This window comes from Heliangelus exortis, chromosome 1 (genome assembly GCF_036169615.1).
Source record: "Heliangelus exortis chromosome 1, bHelExo1.hap1, whole genome shotgun sequence".
Lineage (NCBI taxonomy): Eukaryota > Metazoa > Chordata > Aves > Apodiformes > Trochilidae > Heliangelus > Heliangelus exortis.
In genome coordinates this window covers 143376379-143398337 of record NC_092422.1, presented here as the reverse complement: position 1 = coordinate 143398337, position 21959 = coordinate 143376379, and the positions used below count along the sequence as shown (strand labels likewise).

General features: G+C 38.3%; 1 protein-coding gene and 1 long non-coding RNA gene across 4 annotated transcripts in view; one reads left to right on the top strand and one right to left on the bottom strand.

Annotated features, from left to right (window-relative positions):
- The window catches only part of LARGE1 (LARGE xylosyl- and glucuronyltransferase 1), a 281380-nt gene that overhangs the window by 212580 nt on the left and 46841 nt on the right, over positions 1-21959 (top strand). For all 3 annotated transcript variants that reach the window (XM_071729319.1, XM_071729311.1, XM_071729328.1), the window contains 2 exons: positions 7528-7632; positions 21421-21533. In XM_071729319.1, the coding sequence (XP_071585420.1) occupies positions 7528-7632; positions 21421-21533 (218 nt within the window). The remainder of the gene's footprint in view (positions 1-7527; positions 7633-21420; positions 21534-21959) is intronic.
- LOC139797042 (uncharacterized) lies at positions 10280-11209 on the bottom strand. The gene is made up of 2 exons (XR_011726270.1): positions 10616-11209; positions 10280-10563 (listed from the first exon to the last, which is right to left on the bottom strand). It is a non-coding gene; the product is annotated as an uncharacterized lncRNA (long non-coding RNA).

The following is a 21959-nucleotide window of genomic DNA, read 5'->3' as shown; positions in this document are numbered from 1 at the left end:
CCAAAATGTTTTCTCTACACTTAGTGTCTTGTGCTCAGCTGCTGAGAATCCATTTTCCTGAAACTCTGCAGATGAAAGTGCTGCAAATATTAATGATAGATTTGTTCATTTTGCTGTGGTTTGCTGCACTCCTCACTGTCCTCTTCATTTTTTTTAACAAGCTCCTTGGAGGAGAGAAGAAGATGCACGGAAACCCAATATATTATCTTCTTTTGATTGATTTAATTCTTTCATCTTTCCTTATGAAGATGAATCACAGATTTAGCTCCTTACCCAGCCTTTCTCAATCCAATTCAGTATACTTCATCCTCTTTTGTGTATGATTGTGCCTTTTGAATCCTCCTTCCTACCACCTACAAAACACTTGTCACATTTCTTTCTGTACAGACTCTTGCAGAGTTATTCTTCTCTGGCCCAAGCTGCTGTAGCACATCACCTCCTCTGTGTACATCCAGAAGTCAGCTGATGCCATTGCTTTAGATCCTTGTTCCAGCATTGCCAGGGGCTTTCTTATTCCTTTCAGTAGTTCCTTTATCCTTCACTGAGTCAGCCTGGTCCATCTTGTCTTCCCGTGCCCTTGATGTACTGTATCTACCTCTGCTTCACTTACCTATCCTCCTCTCTTATCAAGTATTCACTGACTGTTCCATTTTTTCCTCTCCTGGCACCAGTGTGCTATCCAATGTGATGCTTTCATTGGGGCATCCTATCCTATCCTATCCTATCCTATCCTATCCTATCCTATCCTATCCTATCCTATCCTATCCTATCCTGAGACAGTCCTGCAGTACCTTCAGTGAGCTACTCTTTGGCCTCTTTCTCATCCAAGTTGCTCCATAATAATTTTCCAAATAATTGTTTATCTCTATGAGCAATTAATCCACCAAGAAGGGCTAAGGGGCTGTTAGGAAACAGCATTCTTGATGCATATGAGATATCAAATAAAACAGTTAAGCTTGCGTGGGAGGCATTTTTCCCTGAAACTTGACTTTTCCACATGGGAAAGAGAAGTTCTTCACAGGAGAGACTGCCTTTTCTTATACCAACCTATGTATATAACACACACATGTGTATCTATGCATGTGTGTGTGTCTGGAGGCAAGTATACACATGTGGATGTGTGCCTATACATACAGTGCTTATATTTGTTATGTGTGTGCACACCTGCAAAATAAATGCACAGTAAAGGTTACAGTAGTCAGTTCTGTTGATCACAATGTGTTCTGTCCTGTAAGGCATAAGACAAAATGTCATACTGTGTTTCTGAGAACAGGGAGACTTGTATCACAGTGCACAGACAAGATTTCATGTGCGTGTTTTACACTGCATTCGTGGTAATTTTTTTTTTAACTTTGTGAAGTAAAATGCAGTGAAATTTTGTGCTTGAAATATATTTTCAGAGGTAACTTGGGGCATTTGTTGCGTGAGAAGAAGGAGTCTTTTAAGGGATTGAGTGAGGACATAGCAGTAGAGAGGAATGAGTTTGGAAGCAGGAAGAAACATGAATTGATACAGACAGGGCAAAAATTGCACAGGGCATCAATAGTGAGGATGAAAAGCCTGAAATTGACAGTGATTTGAAGAGGTGGATGAGAGATGTGGCAGGATAAGTGAAAGATTTTAGAAGCCACATATTTTGTATGAACCGGTGAAAGATCAGGGACTGGAAGGCCATAGAGAAAGGGTCAGTCACTCAAGCGAGACTTAACATGAAGTGCAACACATTCAGCTGGTATCAGTCAGCATAAGTACACTGATTTCATTGAAGTCATACAGATTTATACCAGCTAAGGATGTGGCCGCTAACATATCTGAAAGGTTTTTAGGGGCTCAAGAAACCAGGAGAGGGAGAGAAGAGTGAAAGGACATTAATGAGATAATTTAACTCTGAGCTCTGCAGAAAATAACCCAGCTTCATTGTACCATGTGTAGGTTCAGCTAGTCCTAACAATGTTCGTCAGACTCACTACTGGCCAATTTAGAAATGTTTCAGCATTCAGAATATGGACCTTTTCCTCTCTTCCCTCCCATCAGCTTGTTATTCTTCATTTCTGTGTCCCGTTTTGGGTGCAGAACTCTGCATTTCTCCTGATTCCTGCCAAGCTTGAATCTGAAGTTCTTGTTGAGTCCTCCTCCTGTACTTTCAGCTTACACTGTAATATATGTGTTGCTCTGGCAGTACTTGGCTGTGAGTCCAGTATTCTTGTCTGTATAAAGTTCCTAATGATCTAAACCACAGCTGTTAAAGAAATTAGAAGCATCAAGACAGAGTTTTGCTCCTCAACAGTGTATAAATTGCTTACTACTTATGTTCTTAAAGACTGAAAAATATCTTGCACTTGCTTTTTGCTTTAGAGATCTGCTCCAAATGCAATTAAACCTTTTGAAAGTAACAGCCAGGAGAGCTGTTCTGGAATGAATCTCTCCTGTGATATCAGCTCACACTTTGGCCATGTGAGACCAAAAGGTGGCACAACATCCCACCCATTCCCACCACTCTCACATGACTTTTTATGTTCTCTTTCTGGTAAAAATGTTTGCTATGGGACCATTATTATTCCTGTGATTGCAGTGGAGTCATGTGAAAGCCTGTGTAGTGTCTAAGACTAAAAATAACCAAACCCAACAGCAAATCAAATCAAAACATATGCAAAAAAAGACTTCCACCAAAGAAGATGATGAAAGTAGCTTTTGTAATTAATTTTTTACTACTTTTATTATTATTTGTAATAGCAAAATACACAAAGGCAAGTGCCGAGGTTAGGGTCATTTGTACTGGAGTCTAGAGGAGATAGAACTCTCTAAAACTGGGAAAAAATTGGAGGAGAATATGAAAGTATTGTTCATAGGCATCAGGATGGTACTGGGCACCAAACAAAACTACCAGATACAAGATCCAACATAAATAAAAGTTGATAATTCTTCAGATGTGTCATGTGCCACAAGTCAGTGGAAGCTGGAGGACCCTACAGCTGTGCTCCAGACTGCCCAGCTGCTACTCCCTGCTCCTGGAGAGTACTGGATGGAGCTTCAACCTGGCACCATGGCAATATGCTTTCAGTACAAACTAGCACACTGTTACTACTTCAGAGGACTTAAATTTGCAGTATATGAGACAGGCTAAATGGGAGAGGGGTAAAAAGTTATTTATCCCCCTTTTTATTAAGGGAGACTCGAGCAAGAGGCTGTTATGCAACCTGTCCATTGTCACCCAATAAATCAGAGCCAAGGAGTTGAGCTGAGATCTGGAGTCTCCTTCAATGCCTGAATTAGAGGATCATGCTTTCCCCTCCATTAGCCACCAAAAATCTATGAAGTGAAAACAGAATTTAAGACACTGAGTTGTCAGGCTCAGAAGTATCTGTTTTTCCATGGAAACCTCTTCCCAGCGACAGCTAGGATTTTGCAAGTGCTTCTCATCATGCGAGGGCTGTCAGGGAGCTGTACTGTGCAAAACGCTGTGGCTGTGCAGCTGCCTTCTGGAGAGTCTTGTCCTGAAGCCAGGCAGCATACAGCCCCACTCCTGACAATCTAGCTGTAATTCTGCCTGCTTGATAATTTTTCACTGTGGTCACGCCAGAATCATAGCCTTGTTTTCTGTTGTCTGGCTCTTAGTGGTGATGTATGAATAAGTAAGAAGGACAGCTTCATTTTCTTAAGCTAAGTTGTGCCTGGAGTAACAGTGAGAGGAGTGCACTTAATCATAACTGCAGGGCCCGGGCAGAAAACAATGACAGAGCTTTGGCTGTTACTGGTGGTATTTTATTATAATAACTCTTAAAAAGAAGAAACAGGCAACTAAGAATGCTGAATAATTCAAATTCCTTATGGTAGCCATCATGTTCTCATCTGAAAGAGTAACTTGCATAACTCTTTTATGCTTGCCTTTTACAAAACGCCACGGTCTTTCTCCTCAGAAAATCTGAATTCAGATTGTGGCCTGATCAGGGGTAAAATGAAACTGGTGAAAAGTTCCTTCAGAACTGCAGGAACCTTGCAGGGATGGCGTGAGGAGTGGCAGAGGGACAGGCTGGGGCTGATCTATGGGTCAGGGACCTGTGGGCAAAGAGCGTTCATTGTTCCTGCATTGCACCATGCATTACTTTGGCTGGTGCCTTATTTCTGTACCTTCACAGTGCATTTGAAAAAGTAAATAACTAAATTAAATAAATGGTCATGCCCAGATATTCTGGACATATATTCTCACACTAAATCATTGATATAAAAAAAATTATGAAAGCTTGGAGTAAAACATTATTAGTTGTTTGTTGGAAGGGAAAAATATTATTTTATTTTGTATGAACTTCCAGATACAAAGGATAATGTGGTATGAATGGTATGTGAATGGTATATGAATATTCTGCATCTGTATTATGTATCACATTGCTTGATATCACTTAAAATGAGGAGGGTTTTACATTTAGATGTGGTTATTTTGCTATCTTCAGATCATAATATTTGAGGATTTTTCCCAGAAGATGTCAGAATGAAAACATCTTTTTGGAACCATTACTATTTTCTATGCAGCTGAAGTTATGTTTTCTTGATCATTTCTGCCCCAAAGTCAAGATCATAAAGACAGAGTAAAGGGAAATAAAAATACATTTGTGTTTGGCAGAGACAGCAACACCATTTCAGCCTAGAGAAAGCAGAAATATAACTAGAGAAGATAAAAACATATCTTCATAACATTCTCCAAGGTGGCTTGCAAGACAAGACATCGCATCTGCCCAGTAGGTTTTTCAACACCAGCAAGAGTTACAACAGCCTGACAAGTAGCATAGTGCTCTACCCTAGGACAGTACATGGACATGTGCACATTCCCAGGCCATTGCAAATCAAATTAAAGTGTCTTAGCTACAACATTTTATTTTGTCTTTGTGTCAAACTAAAAGGACATGTGCGGGAAGTTTTTCAAGGTCAGTTGATACACATTAAGTCACATTATCTGATCCACGTACTTAAACCCTAAAGCTTACATGATATTAATTTCTGCCTTCATCCATATCCCATATCAAACCTCAAGGAATGCTGATGAGAACAGGATTTGTTCTGATGTCTTCAAAAATAAAAGGAAAAGAAGAAGAAAATGATGCAGCTACAGTAAATACATGTGAACATAGTTTCCTAAGCCTTTCCAGTTTATCTTAGCATGACAAATAACAACTGAGAAATAAGTATTTTTGAGGTTCATTTTCATAACTGAGATTTTTGGATGGGGAGGTGGGAAAGGAAAACCATTAACAAGCATCAAGGTTTGTTCATATTTTATTATTCATCAGTTTGAAGGCTGAACTCTGGCCTGTTGGGAAATGCATGGGGCTAAAATAATGAAAGCAGACTGATGCTCTGTAGTAAGGAAGTTCAGTATCTGCTTCTTGCAAATGGAATGCTGAATTTTTATTTTTTTTTTAAGTCTTAGCAGTACTATCTTGAGAGGGAGCCATGGACTGCTGAGTTGTGAAATGCTCTGTTAGAATATGGGCAGGTCAATGTCTTCCTACCAGCTGTGCTGCACCTGAATTTTTTATTGTTTTTTTCCTCTCAACCTTTACCAGCCATGGTGATTTCCCATATCGTTTTATTCTGTCTCACCTGTAAGGGAGTAGTTATAAAGAATATAGAGTCTTCCATCATGGGATCAACAAGTGTTGGTTTAAATTGTGCTCCTCAGTCTTTTTTGGCTAAGACTTATTTCAGCCAGTTGAGATCCTTTTCATATTTCCTCCTTGTGTGCACCTTTCCTTATGGCATCTCATGCCCTGTGCGGTTTGTTCCATGTGTCTCACAGGTTGAGAGACACTGCAGTTTATAAACAAATCATCGGTTGCCTAGGATGCATCTACCTCTAACTTGTCATTCCCTTCATTTTTCTTGTGCACTGAACTCTGTTAATATTACCAGTTTTCAGTAGCACCAATGGGGTGATAAATGTGTGGGGATCTTTGGTGTAATCCTTTCTGCTTTTCTACCTTCTTAAAAAACAAGTTATGGAGCATAATGTGAAAAAGTAAATGTATCAATTATCTATAAAATATAATGGAAAAGGAGAGACATCATTAGAAAATTGTCTGGTGAGGACTGGCATATTGTGATTAGGATAGAGTAGGATGATCCTGAACAGTGGTGTGGAGTGGACTTGGTAATCCCTCAAAGTTAATTTCTAGATTGATTTCTGTTCACCCCTTGTATGCATTCATAATGTTCTGATTTATTTGTTATATGCATTGGCCACTCATTTCTGCTCATAGTGTTTGAAACAGCAGTCAAGATACATGTGGGAGTTATTGACATTTCACTGAATTAGAGATACCTCAGGAGAGTTTCACAGTCATCTGACCTATCCTAGCAACTTCCTAGCTGATTATAAATTTTAATTAATCAATTCTGTCTTTATGTCTTGATTACCACCCCAGTCTTGTTTTGAGCCTATGGCAATGGTCCTATATAAGTAATATATAATGACCATTTAATGTTTTCAGTGCACTGATGTGACCATACACCCAGTTTTATGTGCATAGGTGGGATTTGAAAACGTGCCTTCAGAGAATGATGCTAAATTGCATTCTCCAAAGGGTGCAAAATAATGTCCAATCCCAGGCTTAAGGCCCTCACTAAGTGGGTCCTTCTGTCAAAACACCATTCCCTTCCTGGTCTTTGACTTGATCCAAATGCAGTTTTCGTCTTCCCTCCATCCTCTGTTAGCAGAGCATCAGTTCATTCACTTCTCTGATTTGCATTTTATACAGCACATTTCAAGGTAGATAATTAAGTCCTTATCTATATAAACATTCACTTTTCAGTTGATTTTTAAGCAGTACAAACCTTCTAGACACATTTGATTTAAAACACGTTTTACTCTAGCTGGAGCCAGCTGCTAATCAATGTAAGCTAAACCAAAATAAGCCCATCTAAAACTGAAATAATAATTTCTGTGCAGCGTTCCACACAGGCTTACCTAAATGACTTTTAAATTACTCTCTTAACTGAAAAGAGTGCAACTTTCTTGTGCAGGTAAACTCTTAGAATCTGGTTAGTTCCTGATCAAAAGGGATTTCCTTTGTGAAGGAGGAAAAAAAAATCCCTGAAACTAGTGGTGAGGAGCATGGGAAGAGAATAATTTGTTATAGTGAGCCTTATTCTTCAATTAAATTATCTCCATCAGAGTAGGAAAAGATCTTCATATTAGATGATCATTTTACCAACACTTAGTTCTCACTAGGAGGATTTGCCATCATTGTATTCCAAAATCAAGCAGCATTCAGATTTGTCTGGGTGATGTATTTTTGTCAGCATGACAAAGGTTCCCACTGTGTTTAATTACTCAGACTAGCCAGGGGAGAAGGAAAGAAATGAGCCATGCTGAGTTTGCTGTGCCAGGGTTGCATAAGCAGGCACCTTCTGAATGCTTGAAAGGAAGCAGCACCCCAGTTTCTTCTGGCTGCCCCTCTTCAAATTTCATGTTTGCTTCCTGTTGATTGACTTGTCTTTTGTCTCATGATCTTTTTGCAATTTGCTCATTTCTAGGGCAGCAAGTTCTTGGCTTGGTGGAGAACCAGAGTGATTGGTATTTAGGCAACCTTTGGAAGAATCATCGGCCCTGGCCAGCACTTGGGAGAGGCTACAACACAGGTAGGTCCTGAGGGTTTTCTTGTTTGCACTCAATGTTTGCACTGAGTATACAAGCAGCCTCCTGGTACACAGCATGGTATGTAGTAACCTGCATCATCTTTCCTAACTGACTACAAAATTTATCACTTAAAGCAGTAAAAATGATGTATTGTGATGCATTTTGGAGTTTCAGGTCCTGTGCTGCTGTGAGAACACTATGTTCCTTCTGTAAATGGTCTTAAGAGAGATTGTCTGGCATCCTTTGGGGAAGGACAAAGCTTCTCAGCAGTCTGACACATCCTCAGCACATCTCCTATAAGATTTCTGTCCGTGATGAAGCAGATGTAGGCCTAGCAAAAGGAAGAGAATAGGTATCAAGGCTCATTTTCTGTAGAGAGGTAAATGGTATTACAAAATGTCAGCCCAATAAAAATATAACTCCTGCAGGACAGCAACAGAGTCATAATTGTCCTAATAAAATGCAAACTACTGGCCATCAATTTCTGCTGCTGTGAGAAAGGAATAAAGGCACTAGATCAGATAATTTATCAGGTTACAGGAGACAGGTTTTCACACTGATTTGTGTTTGGTATGTGAGAAAACATACCAGGTGCATCAAGAACACACATATACATCTAAATCATTTTGATGCTAGGCTTTAGATGCTGATGCAGTGAGTTAGGTTCCCTCTCTATTTGTAATAAAAGGGGAGAACAGATGGTGAAGCCTCCATTTAGACAAGATTAGTCCATTTAAATATCTGTGCACCATCAGGAAATTATTCACCATACTTGTGGTTTTGCTTTGCAGAAATATATTGGGTTGAATTAAACAGAATAACTAGAAAAAGGATTGCACAAGTTACTGTTGGGTCATCTGTATTTCTATATTCCTTTGTATATTTTGGGAGAATCATGCCAGTTTTGGGGAATTTTTATTTCAGCCTTTGTTCTGTAAAAATGTTAGAAAGAATAACAGATCACAGATAGATAGGGGTACAAGATTTTGGCAAAAGAGGTTTGTTTTTTGCTTCTCCACTTGTCAGAACAGAAGTGCATCTATAAAAGCTTGGGCTGCCCAGCCATCCCCCCTGCCTCCAGGAAAAGCATGACACTGAGCTAAGTTTCATGGGTTTGTCCTGAAACTTGAAAGCTTATGTTACACACAACTAATCTTGTTGATGTCAGTTCTGTTCAGTGTAACACCACAAAGCAGTATCTCTTATTCTTCTAAGAGATGACCACCTTTTATAATTCCTTGCCTTCTGCTGTATTTTTGCTTTTTCCTTTCTGCCATTTTAATACTGGCAGAGGGAAACATATCAACCATATAATATTAGAATATCCCAGAAATACATGGTAGGTAGTATCTAAAATTCAATTTTTTAAATAAAAATGTTCTAAAGCTTTAATCCTTATAGTTTTAGCTTACTGTTCCAAATGTTTTACAGAGATACCAAATGTCAATATATCACAAAATTCTTCCTCAGAAAGCAAAAATAGGTGAATGGCTGCAATCTTTCACATACATTACACATGTTAATTCTTAATACATGTTAGTATGTAGCTACCCAGGCCATGAATAATCCTGTCCATTATTTTAGTGGGCTCACAATTTCTTGCTCCAGACAAGTCACCTATAGTTAGAAAATTTTTTATTTTTTTTTTTTAGAAAGAAAACCAGAAGGTAGGTAATGACTGGAAGATTGACAAGTGATCATAAGAAGTGGAATGATGTTTTTTCAAGTACATGGAACAAGAGGTCATTGAGTGAAACAGTGCACTCTCTGAGAAGTAGCAAAAGATGTTATTGACAGAATCAGCATCATTTACTATAATTTTCTTAATTGAATTCATTGTTTGCCTCAGTAATCTAGCCACAATTGGAGGTATAAATCTCTCAGGGAAGATGAAATACCAAGTGAACTGGAGCTTGCCTGATGTGTTCAGTAAATTAAAATAATTGACACTGAACGCAACACTGGACAAGGTGGATTCTGAAAACTAAATGGAGGGGGGCAGGAAACAGAGGGAATAAGTCTCAGCAAACCACTCATGGAAAACATGGGCCAGAAAAGGGAAGACTCTGAAATGCAGCTGAGGAGAGTAGTACAGAGAACACTTAAAAGGCCCCCCCTGAAACCCTGAAATTTTAATGAGCTAAACAAAGCTGGGTCAGGGGGAAGCTTTCAGACAGACTTTGCTCTTGGGAGACTATTTACTACAGTCCTGGGATACAGTCCTAAGAAAATGGATATTTATGTGAGCCTCTTCAGCCAGACCCAGCCCTGGCAGATTTGATGCAAAAGCAATCCTCAAAGTCTAGATTTTTCCACTCCTTCCTCCCAGTTTCTGAAGAAAATACTTTATCTTTCACTCCTACTTTTCTGTGTCTGAGCCACTCTGGACAACCTACAGGCTGGGGGAGTCCCAGAAGACAGATACATTAAAGCCAAAGGCGTGTTTGTTCCCTCTCCTCTGGCTCTTTAAACCCTGTAAACATGTGTGTTCTCCTATTCCTTTGTGCTCAGGCCAAATCTCCTGACAGCCAACACAGATTTTCAAGAAAAGATTTTTATCCTTCTTCCCCATTTGCACAGGCCGATAATCCAAGTCATACTTTCGTCCATAACAATATAATCTTAGGAAAACCAGAGCAAATTCAGAAGTCAGTTCAATGACAATTTAATTGGTGTTTAAAATGTTTTAGTTAGAACCATTCTTTATTTGAGATAACATTGCCTTGCTCAAGCCATTTTAAACACAGTTCCTTCTGTACCCATTTTTTCTGCTCCTCATTGACCGAAACTCAGTAAGCTGCTTAGTCAAATACTTCTTTTATATATCATCCACTCCATTTTGCTTGTCTACATTGAGATTAACTTTACAGACTCCTAATACATTAGTTAAAGCACATTTTTCTTTTGTGGTCTTTCACAGGCAGTATTGTCTGCTCTATGAATTTTCTTTTTACAGATATTAAACTGACAGCTCCAGAATTGCACTGCTATGAATTTTCTTTTTACAGATATTAAACTGACAGCTCCAGAATTGCACTGTATGGTTTGTTCATTTCTGGACTAACAGTCATCTTAGTCCTCAGAAAATATCATATCAAAGACATTCTAAACATAAAAGCTTTTAGTACTTTGTCTGCCTTATACTTTCCATCATTGTGAAGCATAGCCTTTAAAAGTAGGTTCTGGTGACCTGTTACCATGATTTCAGGCCACTTTGTCAGATGGTGCAAATCACTTCTGGCTTCTCTGGCTTTACTGCAGCAAGGTCAATTTGCATCAGATGAGAATGGACACTGAGCCTTTCAAATGGAGCTTTAGGGTAAATCTGTGCCTGTAATTCGGGTGCCAAGCGGGGGCATCGTAAAAATTTTGGTCCAGGGTTTTTCAGGCTTCTAGCCTACAGAAGCTTGTCCTGAGGATTAGAGTCTCATCAAGTAGTTGCCCTACTGCAACTACTAGATACTGTAAGGAGGTGTCTTAACAGCTTAAGCTGAGGATTCATACTCCCACGCTGGGAAATGTCACATTACCAGATTTGTGGATGAGAACAGAAGGGAATGGCTGGCACCTAATGCTTACCAGGCTCCCATGTTTGTAATGACTGGGAGAATGCTCGAATGAATCTCATTCCCTTATTGTTTTCCTGAAAAAGAAAAGGACCTATGGAAGATGAATTGGAAATGGAAAGTGTATGTTATGCCATTGTTGCATAATATTTAACAATTGTGAATAATAAAGACAAGCATAGGGCAGACTGTTTATATGAAATCAGACTGGGTGACATCTTGTGCTTCTTTGTGATGATACTTTGCATCTTCAGTGCAGAGAGGAAATCACTAGTAAAGCAGTAGAAAATGAGGAGGCAGTGGTACTCATGGAACTTCTTGTGGTCCTGCCCTTGAAACACGATCACCCCTTTCATCTGAGTTCCATGCTCACAACACTGTGATAATGGGTCCGATGTTAGGAAGTGCTGAGCACTTTTCATGTAATCAGACATTTCTATTTTTCAGAAATCCTCACAATCGATGCTTTAAATAGTTATTGTTTCCTAGTTCTGCTACCAAAATACATTTCGCTCCCTCTAGAAGAGTCAGAATTCCATGACAGCCATCTGAATATAGCACTAATTTACAAACTAAATTCCACAGTGCTTTACTCCATAATGTGAAGAAAGGAGTATAGTCATTGCTTGAGAGAGATTTTTCTGAATTGTTTCAGTAAATGGAGAAGTCAGAAAACTCATCATTTATAGAACCTTTACATACCCATCTTGTGGGCTTGACTCAGTTTAGCCATGTCCTCTCTAAAAGCATTGTTTTATTTCTACCTTCCATTACATAAAATATGAGTCACATTTGGTACAGGAACTGATATCATCAGGTTTGGTTGTAAGCTCAGGACCTTTAGCAAACAGATGAAAAAATACATTTTAACAATAAAAAATAAAGAGTAAATGAAGTCCAGCACCAATGTCAGGGGGAAAAGTAGCATTTTTCTCACCTACTCAGATTCACATTGTACCAGTTTTTTGTATTAGATTATTCCTTCTTTAAGAAACTGTGAGTTCATCCAGCAAATGTTGTTACAGTGCAAAGCATACTGATACACATGTACTTAGGAACACACAACAACGCATTTGAAGTACAGGTGTCATGCACATTGTGCAGGTAGTAATTTAGCAAGTGCCAACACATTGTTGCTTTTCAGCTCAACAGGAAATGCCATTCTTTTTCTGCCAATGGTACAAAGCTAAAATGATGATTCTGCTGTTGATGACCACAGCCCTGTCTTCATTGGCTCTAATCTGTAACTTGCAGTTAAAACCAAGCTATCTTGAAGCTGACTACCCTCAACAGGTAGCTTCCTTTCCAGTCTTTCTCATGCAGTTCCTAAAGCATGTCATGTACCAAGAGCTTGTTAGAGCATGCTTGACATTTCTGAAATGAAGGTCAATATGTATTTGATTTCGAAAATGGTGCCTCTCATTTAGAGAGGCTTATCCATGTGGTAATGACATGGTTATGGCTGAATAACTCTACTGTTCATTGCATTCTGAGATACATCCTTTGCTCTTTGCAATTGAATCTATCGAACCCTGCAATGACCATCTTTTTCAAAACCAACACCTGACCTTCTTTGAAACACTGAAAACTTTAATCTCTTATGAAACCTGTGATAAAAATACAGTGGCATTCAGAATGTCTGTACCAGATTCCAGTTTCCATTGTATGGGAGTAAATAAATAGTATTTCTTTTTAGTTGAATGCATTGTCATAGTTTGGGGGTTTGTACTGCTCTCACCCAAGTTCATAATTTGAAATTGTCCATGTAGTGTATATAAATAGGATATATATACAAAGTATTACAATCTAATTATTAAAGAATTGTTCTGAAATGTAGTATTTTTAGCTTGATCAAGAATGTTCTCTATGTGAACATATGTAGCTTGATGAGTAATTACATTGTCCAGCACTCTGAAATGTCCTCTCTTTATTGTAGAGAGGCCATCGTTGTCAGGTTAAATTTAGATGAAAGACTTGCACATAAAAGCCTAGTAGAGGTATCCAGGTGCCTAAACAGAGAACAAAAACTTCTATTGTATGACAGAAGAACCCCAGACAAATGCATAGTAATAGTAAAACCAGTACTTTTTCTTCTGAAGTGTAAGTTCACTTTCCAGTTTCTCATTGTGCTCATAAAAGTGACTATGAAGACAGTTCCTTTTTGTAGATACAGAAACAGAGGTTTTAGCTACAGTCTCAGGGTACAGAAAGTGGCCTCACAGTTGGACTCCATCTTTGGACTTTAACAGGTAGCCTGGTGCCTGCCATAGAAAGAGGGAGAGTAACTGAAGTGCCCTTGTACACCCTGTCACCCCTAAGGATGTGCCAACAAAAACCAGTTGCATTTGGTCATAGTCTGATCACCCTCTTAGGTGCTATTGGCCACAGAAATCACGACGCTTTAATCATTTTAATATTAGGGCAATTCAAACCTTTCCCCTTTAAAAAATATCAAAAAAATGAGTGAACACTAAGATCTATGGAGAAGCAGCTCTTTCCTTCCCTTCCCCATTGTCTGTCTTATATCTCTATCTTCAGCTACATCCTGACTGATTTTTCCTGCTGTAGTCTCTGTCCTCCACCTGTCCCTGTCCAACCGAGCTCCACTTCTTGGAGCAGATATATTCTAAAATGTAGATCGAGCTCCTTGTTCAGGTCTAATCTCCACAGGTCAAACATGAATACTTAGAAATTAATAACATTTGATGAAAATACTAGAAAATTTTCCATGAACTTGGGAAAAATGGCTCCCAAAGCTTATCCAGAAGCAAGTCCTGGGATAGCTTGATCCTAGCTTAGAGGTATCTGCAGGAGAAAATAACATTTCTTAATAAAGGGCTTCCAAATTTAATAAAAGTTCAGCAAGATCAAATGACTGAAAGTTCAAAGACATGTTCAAATTAGAAATAAGGGAAGTATCCTTCATCGGGGTAATTATACACTGGAATAATTTACCAAACTTTGTGACAGATTATCCAGTATTGCAAATTTTTAAATCAAGACAGTGTTTTTCTATAAGTTATGCTCTAGTTATAGCACAAATTGATTTTGAAAACTCTTATGGACTCTGTTATGCAAGAGCTAAAAATTATCCTTTTTGACTTTATCACTTAAATATGTATTTAACTGAGATTTTGTTTTCCTCTTGGCTGAATTCACCGAGGCACCCAGGCAAAGGAAATCACAAAAAACCTGCTGTGTAGGAACTCACTGCATTTTTAGTATTGAAGGAGGAGAAAAATTCTTAAAACCTGGTAGATTTTTCCATATTTCTCCCATGTCACATGTCTTTTTGAGCCTCATTTTTTAAAGTGCTTTATAATAAGATGTGTGCCTGGCCATTTTTTTGTTAGTGTCAACTTATAGCACTTCTGTTATGACTCCCAGACATGTAGAGAGATGTACAATAAATAGCTGTTGGGTGATACTTGTGCATGGCAGTGATGAGAGACACACTTTGAGACAGCGCTCCCCTGCTCCATTTAGATTGGTCATTACCATTGTTCTATGGCGTATGGAGGCTGAAACCTCCCTTCCTCTTTCACTTTACTGGTCTGAAGTTAAAGTGTGTTGAGTTGAGGTTTCAAATTTCTGGATTTTTTTCTGAGCAAAAACTTTCTCAGTCTTTTCAATTTCAAGACGTTTTCGTGATTTGCCCTTTTGGTGCTTTGGGTTTGTTTTTTTTCCCCATCTTGAAAGCAATCTCCCTAGTTTAACAACTGAGAAGTCCTTTGAATATTTGCTGTCCACTGAGTTTATAAAGTACTTTCTGCACCCCGTGTGCTCAGAAGGGTCACTGACTGCAAAGGCTGTCAGAAGACTGAGGAGCTTTTTAAAACCCATGTAAGGAGTTTCTTCACAGATGATTTCTTCCTGCACAGAATTGAGGAAACAGAGATTTGAGAAAGATTACTATCCTTACTGTCTTCCTTGTAAAGGAAGCTGGGTAAAACTTCAGCTTCCCTCTCTGATTTTGCTAATATTTGTCCTTTTGCCAGCCTTGTCATTGGAGAATTTAGGAGAACTCTATGAGAAATTTGGGCGGTAAGAGAGCGTGACTTTGAGCCACTTGGAACCTATATAAGAAAAGGCTGATAGAGATGGTTTTTCTTTGCTGGCCTCTGAGATACCTGCAGAATTCTTAAGTCTCTTCTCAGTACTCTTGGAGAAAGGAGAGGAGGGCATTATTATTATTTGTCAGGATGGTCTTCCTTAGTCTTTCTGTAAGTCTTCTTTAGACCTGCTAGGCTTCTGAATCAAGGCAAGTTTTTTGTGGAGTCCTTCGAGGTTTTAAGAAAGTTGGAGAAATTTCCACAGAAATGGAAGTCATTAAGAAGAATCTACAAAACATAAGTATCTTTCTTTTTTCCAAATTGCTCAGGAAGAACACCATCTAAACAACAAAGAAACAATTAGAAAACTAGGAAATTCCAAGCTACAGTCAGAAAGTCTATAAGAAGTTAGATTCATGCTCGACTATGTACTTCATCTTAATTCTGCCTGAGGAGAAAAAGCATACTTTGGAAGAGGAGAACAAAGAAAATAGAAGTGTTCCACTTCATTAAATGGTCATCAGGAAGTGTAAACAAAATGTTTGTAATGCTTCAGGAGGAACCAGGCTCCCAACAGAGCTACTGCACTACATTTCAAAATGCACTCCATTACAGCTTCACTTTCAATACATGTGCAGAGAAAACAAGAGCAATTGCATTCTGTCACCATGCCCCGAGGGACACCCACTTTCCATTTCAAAGCAGCTTCTCAGCCCTTTTCTATTTTCTGAGATAAAAGTTCAAATCTGGAGTCGTAGTTTATTCTCAATTAACACATTCCGAATCCCTGAAAGTTTTTTACATTGTGAAGGGCTTTTTCAGAGAAAAAGGCTGGTGCCTGTCAGCTCATAATTAAATAATGTATACACCAAAAAGGTATGTCAGTCTTTTGGTCATACTGTGTTAGAAGCTGTAAGACATAAACTATGGTTTTATTAGACTAATGATATAACTACTTGGATTATGAGCAGCAGTTAGATAGATGGTCTATAATCAAGTGAAATAAATGCAATGATTTTCATCCACACGAAGACTTAGCATCAAGATTCTGAAATGCATGCAGTGACTTGTTGTGGAATTGTGGCTTTAATACAATTTTTTAATCCCTAAGAGCCATATACTTGTTTCCTTCTGTTGCTTTTGATTCTAGGAGTGGAGAGCAGAAGCCACAGCCAGTGCATGGGGGGGTGTGACCCAGTGGATTCCAAATGTGGTCCTTAGCAAAGTGATCATTTGGGTCTTGGCCCAAAAAAAGGCATAGACACATTCCTAGCATTATGCACTCTGGCCACTTCTGTTGATTTTAGGCACAAAGAACTGGGATTAAAAGAACATGCATAAGTATTTGCTAGATGACTAAGCAGTCAACATTATCATAGTGCTTTTCCTGGGATACAAGAGCTACAAACTGAGCTTCCAGAACAGAACTCAACTTTTTGGTGCCCAATTTATTTCATAAAACATAGTAGCTTTCTCTTGTTTGTACTGCCATAAATCTCCAGTACAGCTATTAATTGCAGCACATCTCCATAACATCAGTCCTACTTAACATTATGTTTTAACAGCAGCAGTCTTGTGGTTTGGTGTATAGTCTTTGCTACACTGGTTGGGTATTGTAAAATCCCAGTAATTTTTTTATAAACTCAGTGCTTTATTCCGTATATTGAAGTGTGTTTTGCCTGTCTCAGATACTGGAATGGGATCTACTTCCTATCTCTCTAGCATTAGTTTTGAAAGAATTTTTAAACACCTGACAAGGACAGGCTCAGATGCTGCTCCCATACTATGGCATTGACTCAACAGCTCACAAAACCTTCCTGTTCCATCTGAAAGAAGCAGGCAAGGTAGTGCTTACAGAAAATGAAGATCCCTTAGTAGCTACATTTTCTTCCCCACAGCACTGAGTATTTTCCAGCCTCTTTAAAAGGGCCATTGTAATAAATTGATTGAGTTTGAAAGCTTGTCCAGTTTCACCATAACTTCTGCAAGTGATTCTGTTCTCTCTTAAAATGTTATTTATTACGTCCAGATCTACTTACTATAAATTCCTCCCTGAATCTCAGGAAAAGCCATAGTCTGAGTTCTTGAAGCAAGAGGTGGAGATACTTGGTAGCATTCCAAAGGAAATTGCTGATGTCTCTGCAAACTTTCAATTTACTATACAGAAAAATTAAATGAAATATTCTGTTCTGGAGCAAATTAACAAAATAAACCAAACCCAGACTATTTTGCTGATATGTCTTGAAGCATCTATTGACACCAGTGCCTAGTCAAAACATTTGAGAGACAAACAATTTTATTTGGATTGACTAAAAAATGGGAAAAAGACAAAAAATCCAAGTGACCCCACAATTTTCAGAACCACCCCCGAACCCCGGGTTTTGTTAGACCCTGAATGAAGCATTTATTTTCCTTTTCAGGTTTTGTGATAAAAACCTTATCTTCAACAACATTTTTAATTTCTATCAATAATCAAGTGAGAAAATATTTTAGAATAAGTTGGGGTTTTTTAAAATGTGAATAAAGAAATTTACAATATTTCCTAACTGAAATGTTTTTGTCCAAATATGTTAATTCAGAGATTTTTTTTTTTTTTTCCCCCTGTTTTCTTCAACCTGTTCACCAAATGATTTGGTTTAATTTGGGGAATAATGTCTATTGTATGTGTCTTGAAATGACATTTTTTTATGAACTTTTTTGTTTGTTTGCTTTCTTGTTTGTTGGTTTTCTTGGTTGTTTGAGCAATTTGGAGTACCTCAGGTTTCTGGTAGTTCAAGCAAAGTCCAGTCAAGCAGGAGGAGAAAATGCCACTCAAGTGAAATCTAGACTAGGACATGTTCCACAGACTTAGTAAATAAAGCATTATTTTTCCAAGAGCTCTTTGAGATATTTGCATCTCTGTATATTCCTGACCTGTTTCCTCAGGAACAGGAAAATAGGGTGTTCTGTGGGTGATCATGATTTGTTTAATACTCATGAGACATTTGAGTTGCCACTTTTCTCTTTTTGTTTACTTGCTGCCAAGCTTTCCCTTTGTTTTTCTCAGGTAGGTTAGGGAAGGAAAATGCTGCACTAATCAAAACATGAGAAGTCCCACTGCCTGGGGCCAGATGTTCATAAAATATTCCTTTGATTTTTTTTTTTTTCTTTTTTTTCTCCTCCAGTCTCTTCCTTCCCCAGCATAGCAGGCAGGAGTACGTCCCTTTTTCCCCTATGTTCAGCTGTATGTCATCTTGAATTTAGTCTGAGAATTCAGACAATTTGACTCTGACAGAAGGGGCTCCTGAGGCAAATATTTCCCTTATTTCAGACACTTGGTCTGCAAACTCATTGGAAATATTAGAGTTAACATTTGCTATGTTTTCTTTTGGTAACAGCAATATAGAAGTAAAACTTAGTGGTCTGTTCTGAAAAAAAGGGAGTTTTTGCTCTGCATGAACTGTTTTAAAAGTTCCAAACACACATGCTTTTGCTTTGTTTTGTACTAAAAAACAATAATCAGGTGAATAGTATTAAATTATCCTCTTAGTAGAAATCTCTTATTCTCACTAATCCTAATGAGTAAATATTTAAACTTACTATAAATATTCCCCAGTAGTTATTTTTATGGCAGCAGTAAATTAGAGCTCCACATTACAAAAAGCCCTAAACAGGGTCTGGACAAAGGTGTTAAACACAAGTCTGTAGCTAAATTAAAGTAGAAATCACATTGAAATCAGCCTTGATTATGGAACATTAAAAGCTTGTGAATATTTTCAATAGCCATGATTGCATCATAATTTAATACATTCTTTCTCAGATATATTCCAGTTTTTCCACCCCATCTGCCTGATTTACTCGTGGCTGCTATCATGATAGCCCCTCAGGACAGCATAATCTCTTTAGCTGCTGTGCCATAATCTGCTGCTAGCCGAAGAGTGGAAGATAAAATCAAAGGAGCATACTGCACATATTAGAGCAATTCCCCTTTTCATTCTCATTCTGAAAGCTCAAAGAAATTAAGAAAAAATGTTTTATTGTCTACAAGTTATAAGTACTGTAACATTAGAGTTAACTGAATCTTACAACTAGCCCTATTTTTCTTAATAAAGAATCTCCTCAGTTGTACATCACTATTGCAACAAAGCTGACAGTTCTTGCCAGATGGAAAAAATCCATTTTCAGAGAGGAGCTTACCCACCCCATTAATGGCTGAAGTGCAAGGAATCAGCTTCACATTGATCTAGAATTTCAGACAATGCACAAATGCTTCACTTAGAAGCTAATGTATGCACACTACACATTTCAAGTAGGCTTCAGTTACGTCTGGCAGAAATACATAGTAAGGTATTGTGACAATATATCCTTTTCCAGTCCAAGAGCTGGGTGCAGAAAGGTTGACTGAAGATTAAAGGGGATACCTCCAGTACAGGTTCCAGCATCCTTGGGCACCAGATGGATTGAAATGGAAAACAGAACTAATATAGGCCACAAATTTCACTGTTAGAATAGGTTTTCTTTTTATATGTGTCAGTGCCAGGTTGTACAGGAAAGAAATTGCAATGTCATAGAAAGTGAAGGCAGAAAGGACCTGGAACCTCTGTTGTTCTATCTCAACCATAGCAGAATTGTTCCAGGTATATTTGCTAATCTTTTTGTAGTTTAGTTTTTAAATAAATCATTTTATCTGCAATTTTTAGGTTGTTTCATCACAACAGTTTTAGGATATCTTTTCATAATTATTTAGACTATATTCCGTTTCTTATTACTTTTAGCTTTATCATCTTAAACTTCCTCAAGCCACTTTTCTTAGTGCCTGCTTTTTCGCAATTTCATGTTCTTCTGTGTAGCTGTTACATTTCTACAGCCACCCAGATTTTAATGTTATTTTTACGACCTCTTGTTTAATGTCACTTGCAGGTGTCATTACTATTCTGTTCACTTCCCCCTTCCACTAATGAAGATGTGTAACAACACAGAACCTATCATTGCTGTTACAAGTTACTTCCCATCAATCCACTAGGCTGCTGTTCATCAGTTCCCTTCCTTTGTGGTCCTTCGGTTTGTGTTCATTCCCCATGACAGTGCTCTTATCTAAATCTTTCTAAATTAATTTTTCAAGTAAAGTTTTCTGAGGAAAGGTTTTGATGATGCTTTACTCCAGCTTGATTGTTTCTTCTGCTTTCTTGTTCTACACCAGGGATTTTGTCCAGACAAAAGACAACCGAGGAACAGCAATTCATGTTTCTCATGTTTTTCAACTCAAAGGCTGGGCTGTAACCAGAAAAGTTTCAGGGACTGCAATCCGATGTGTTAAGTGCTTAAATTCTTACTAGGTCAAGTAAGAGCTGATATTTCATCTTACACAGTATGTGTATGACAATCTGTGTGGCAAGTATTAAGGGCCAGATATCACTTGACACATACTGAGCAAAATGTTTTATATGAGTGACAAAATTCTCTTTGTCTCTGCATAATCTTGATATCAGGCCAGGTAGAAACTCATTTAAACAGTAGGATTTTGGAAGAAGCAGATCTCTGTTCACCGTGAAGATGGCAGAAATGGAGTCATACCAGGGAAATCAGGATTGTCTTTCCCTAGTAGACAGTGATTTGACAGGATATCCTCTTGCATCCTGTTGCTTTTCAGAGTGGGAAGGGACACTTCTGAGTGTTAAGAAGTTCCTTATTTCTTTCTTTGGAATATTGTCTAATTCTCTTTGGAATTATAATGAACTTTGAATGGAGTTAACCTCCATTACGTGAATCACCCGTGTTGATTCATTTTGTAAGGAATAATCCCAAAGCTAATCATGTTATAATGAAATCAAGCTTTATTTGTGAAGGAGGTTACTAGAAATACAGCATCCTTCTCTTGCTTCTTTTCTTCCCAGTTTCACTCATCTTTAGCTATTTTAGCCTTCTTCCAAGACTTTGTAACCTAGCATCCATCTGTATGCCATCTCTCCATTTCTTCTCTGTAGCCTTAGGTGCCTAGGAAAATTTTCTCTTAGTGGCATCTTGAAACTTGAATCCTTTTTTTTTTTTTAATAACCTCCTGTGTTACTGTGTTAGCACAAGATAAAGACTGTAGTTTCCACTGATAAGTCTCAGCTCACGTCCTGGTTTTAATGGCATGAATGGCATATGACATCATGGTTTCTCTTGTTCTCTGCACTGTGTTTTCCTTCAGGGGTTATCTTGCTGCTTCTTGATAAGTTAAGGAAGATGAAATGGGAGCAGATGTGGAGACTCACAGCAGAGCGGGAGTTGATGAGCATGCTCTCCACTTCACTGGCTGACCAGGTGAGTAGGACGTTTCAGACAAATGGTACAACCACTAGTCCATGGTCTGAGGATGGCAAGAAAGGAAAAGGGGTTGAGGTGTGGGAAAAGGCAGAGGAGAGATACTCTACCTGTAGTCACCATTTGCTGAAGCATTTTGGGGAAAATGTAGAAGAGAAGAGTGGAGATTTACTCATGAAGTTCCTCTTACTACACTGACATTTTACTTCCTCTGCACAAATTATCCATAACATAGACAAATGTTTTTTCAAGCATTAATTTTCTGTCCTTATTTATTTAACATAAGTCACCAGACACCAGAAGTCCAAATATATTGTATTTTCCTACTGGTTATTGTCTAAGCAGACTTTAGTTTTAAGAATCTACAGGTATTTCTTTACTGTTTCTGGCAGATGAGTCTCAGCAGTCTTTCAATGTACTCCATGC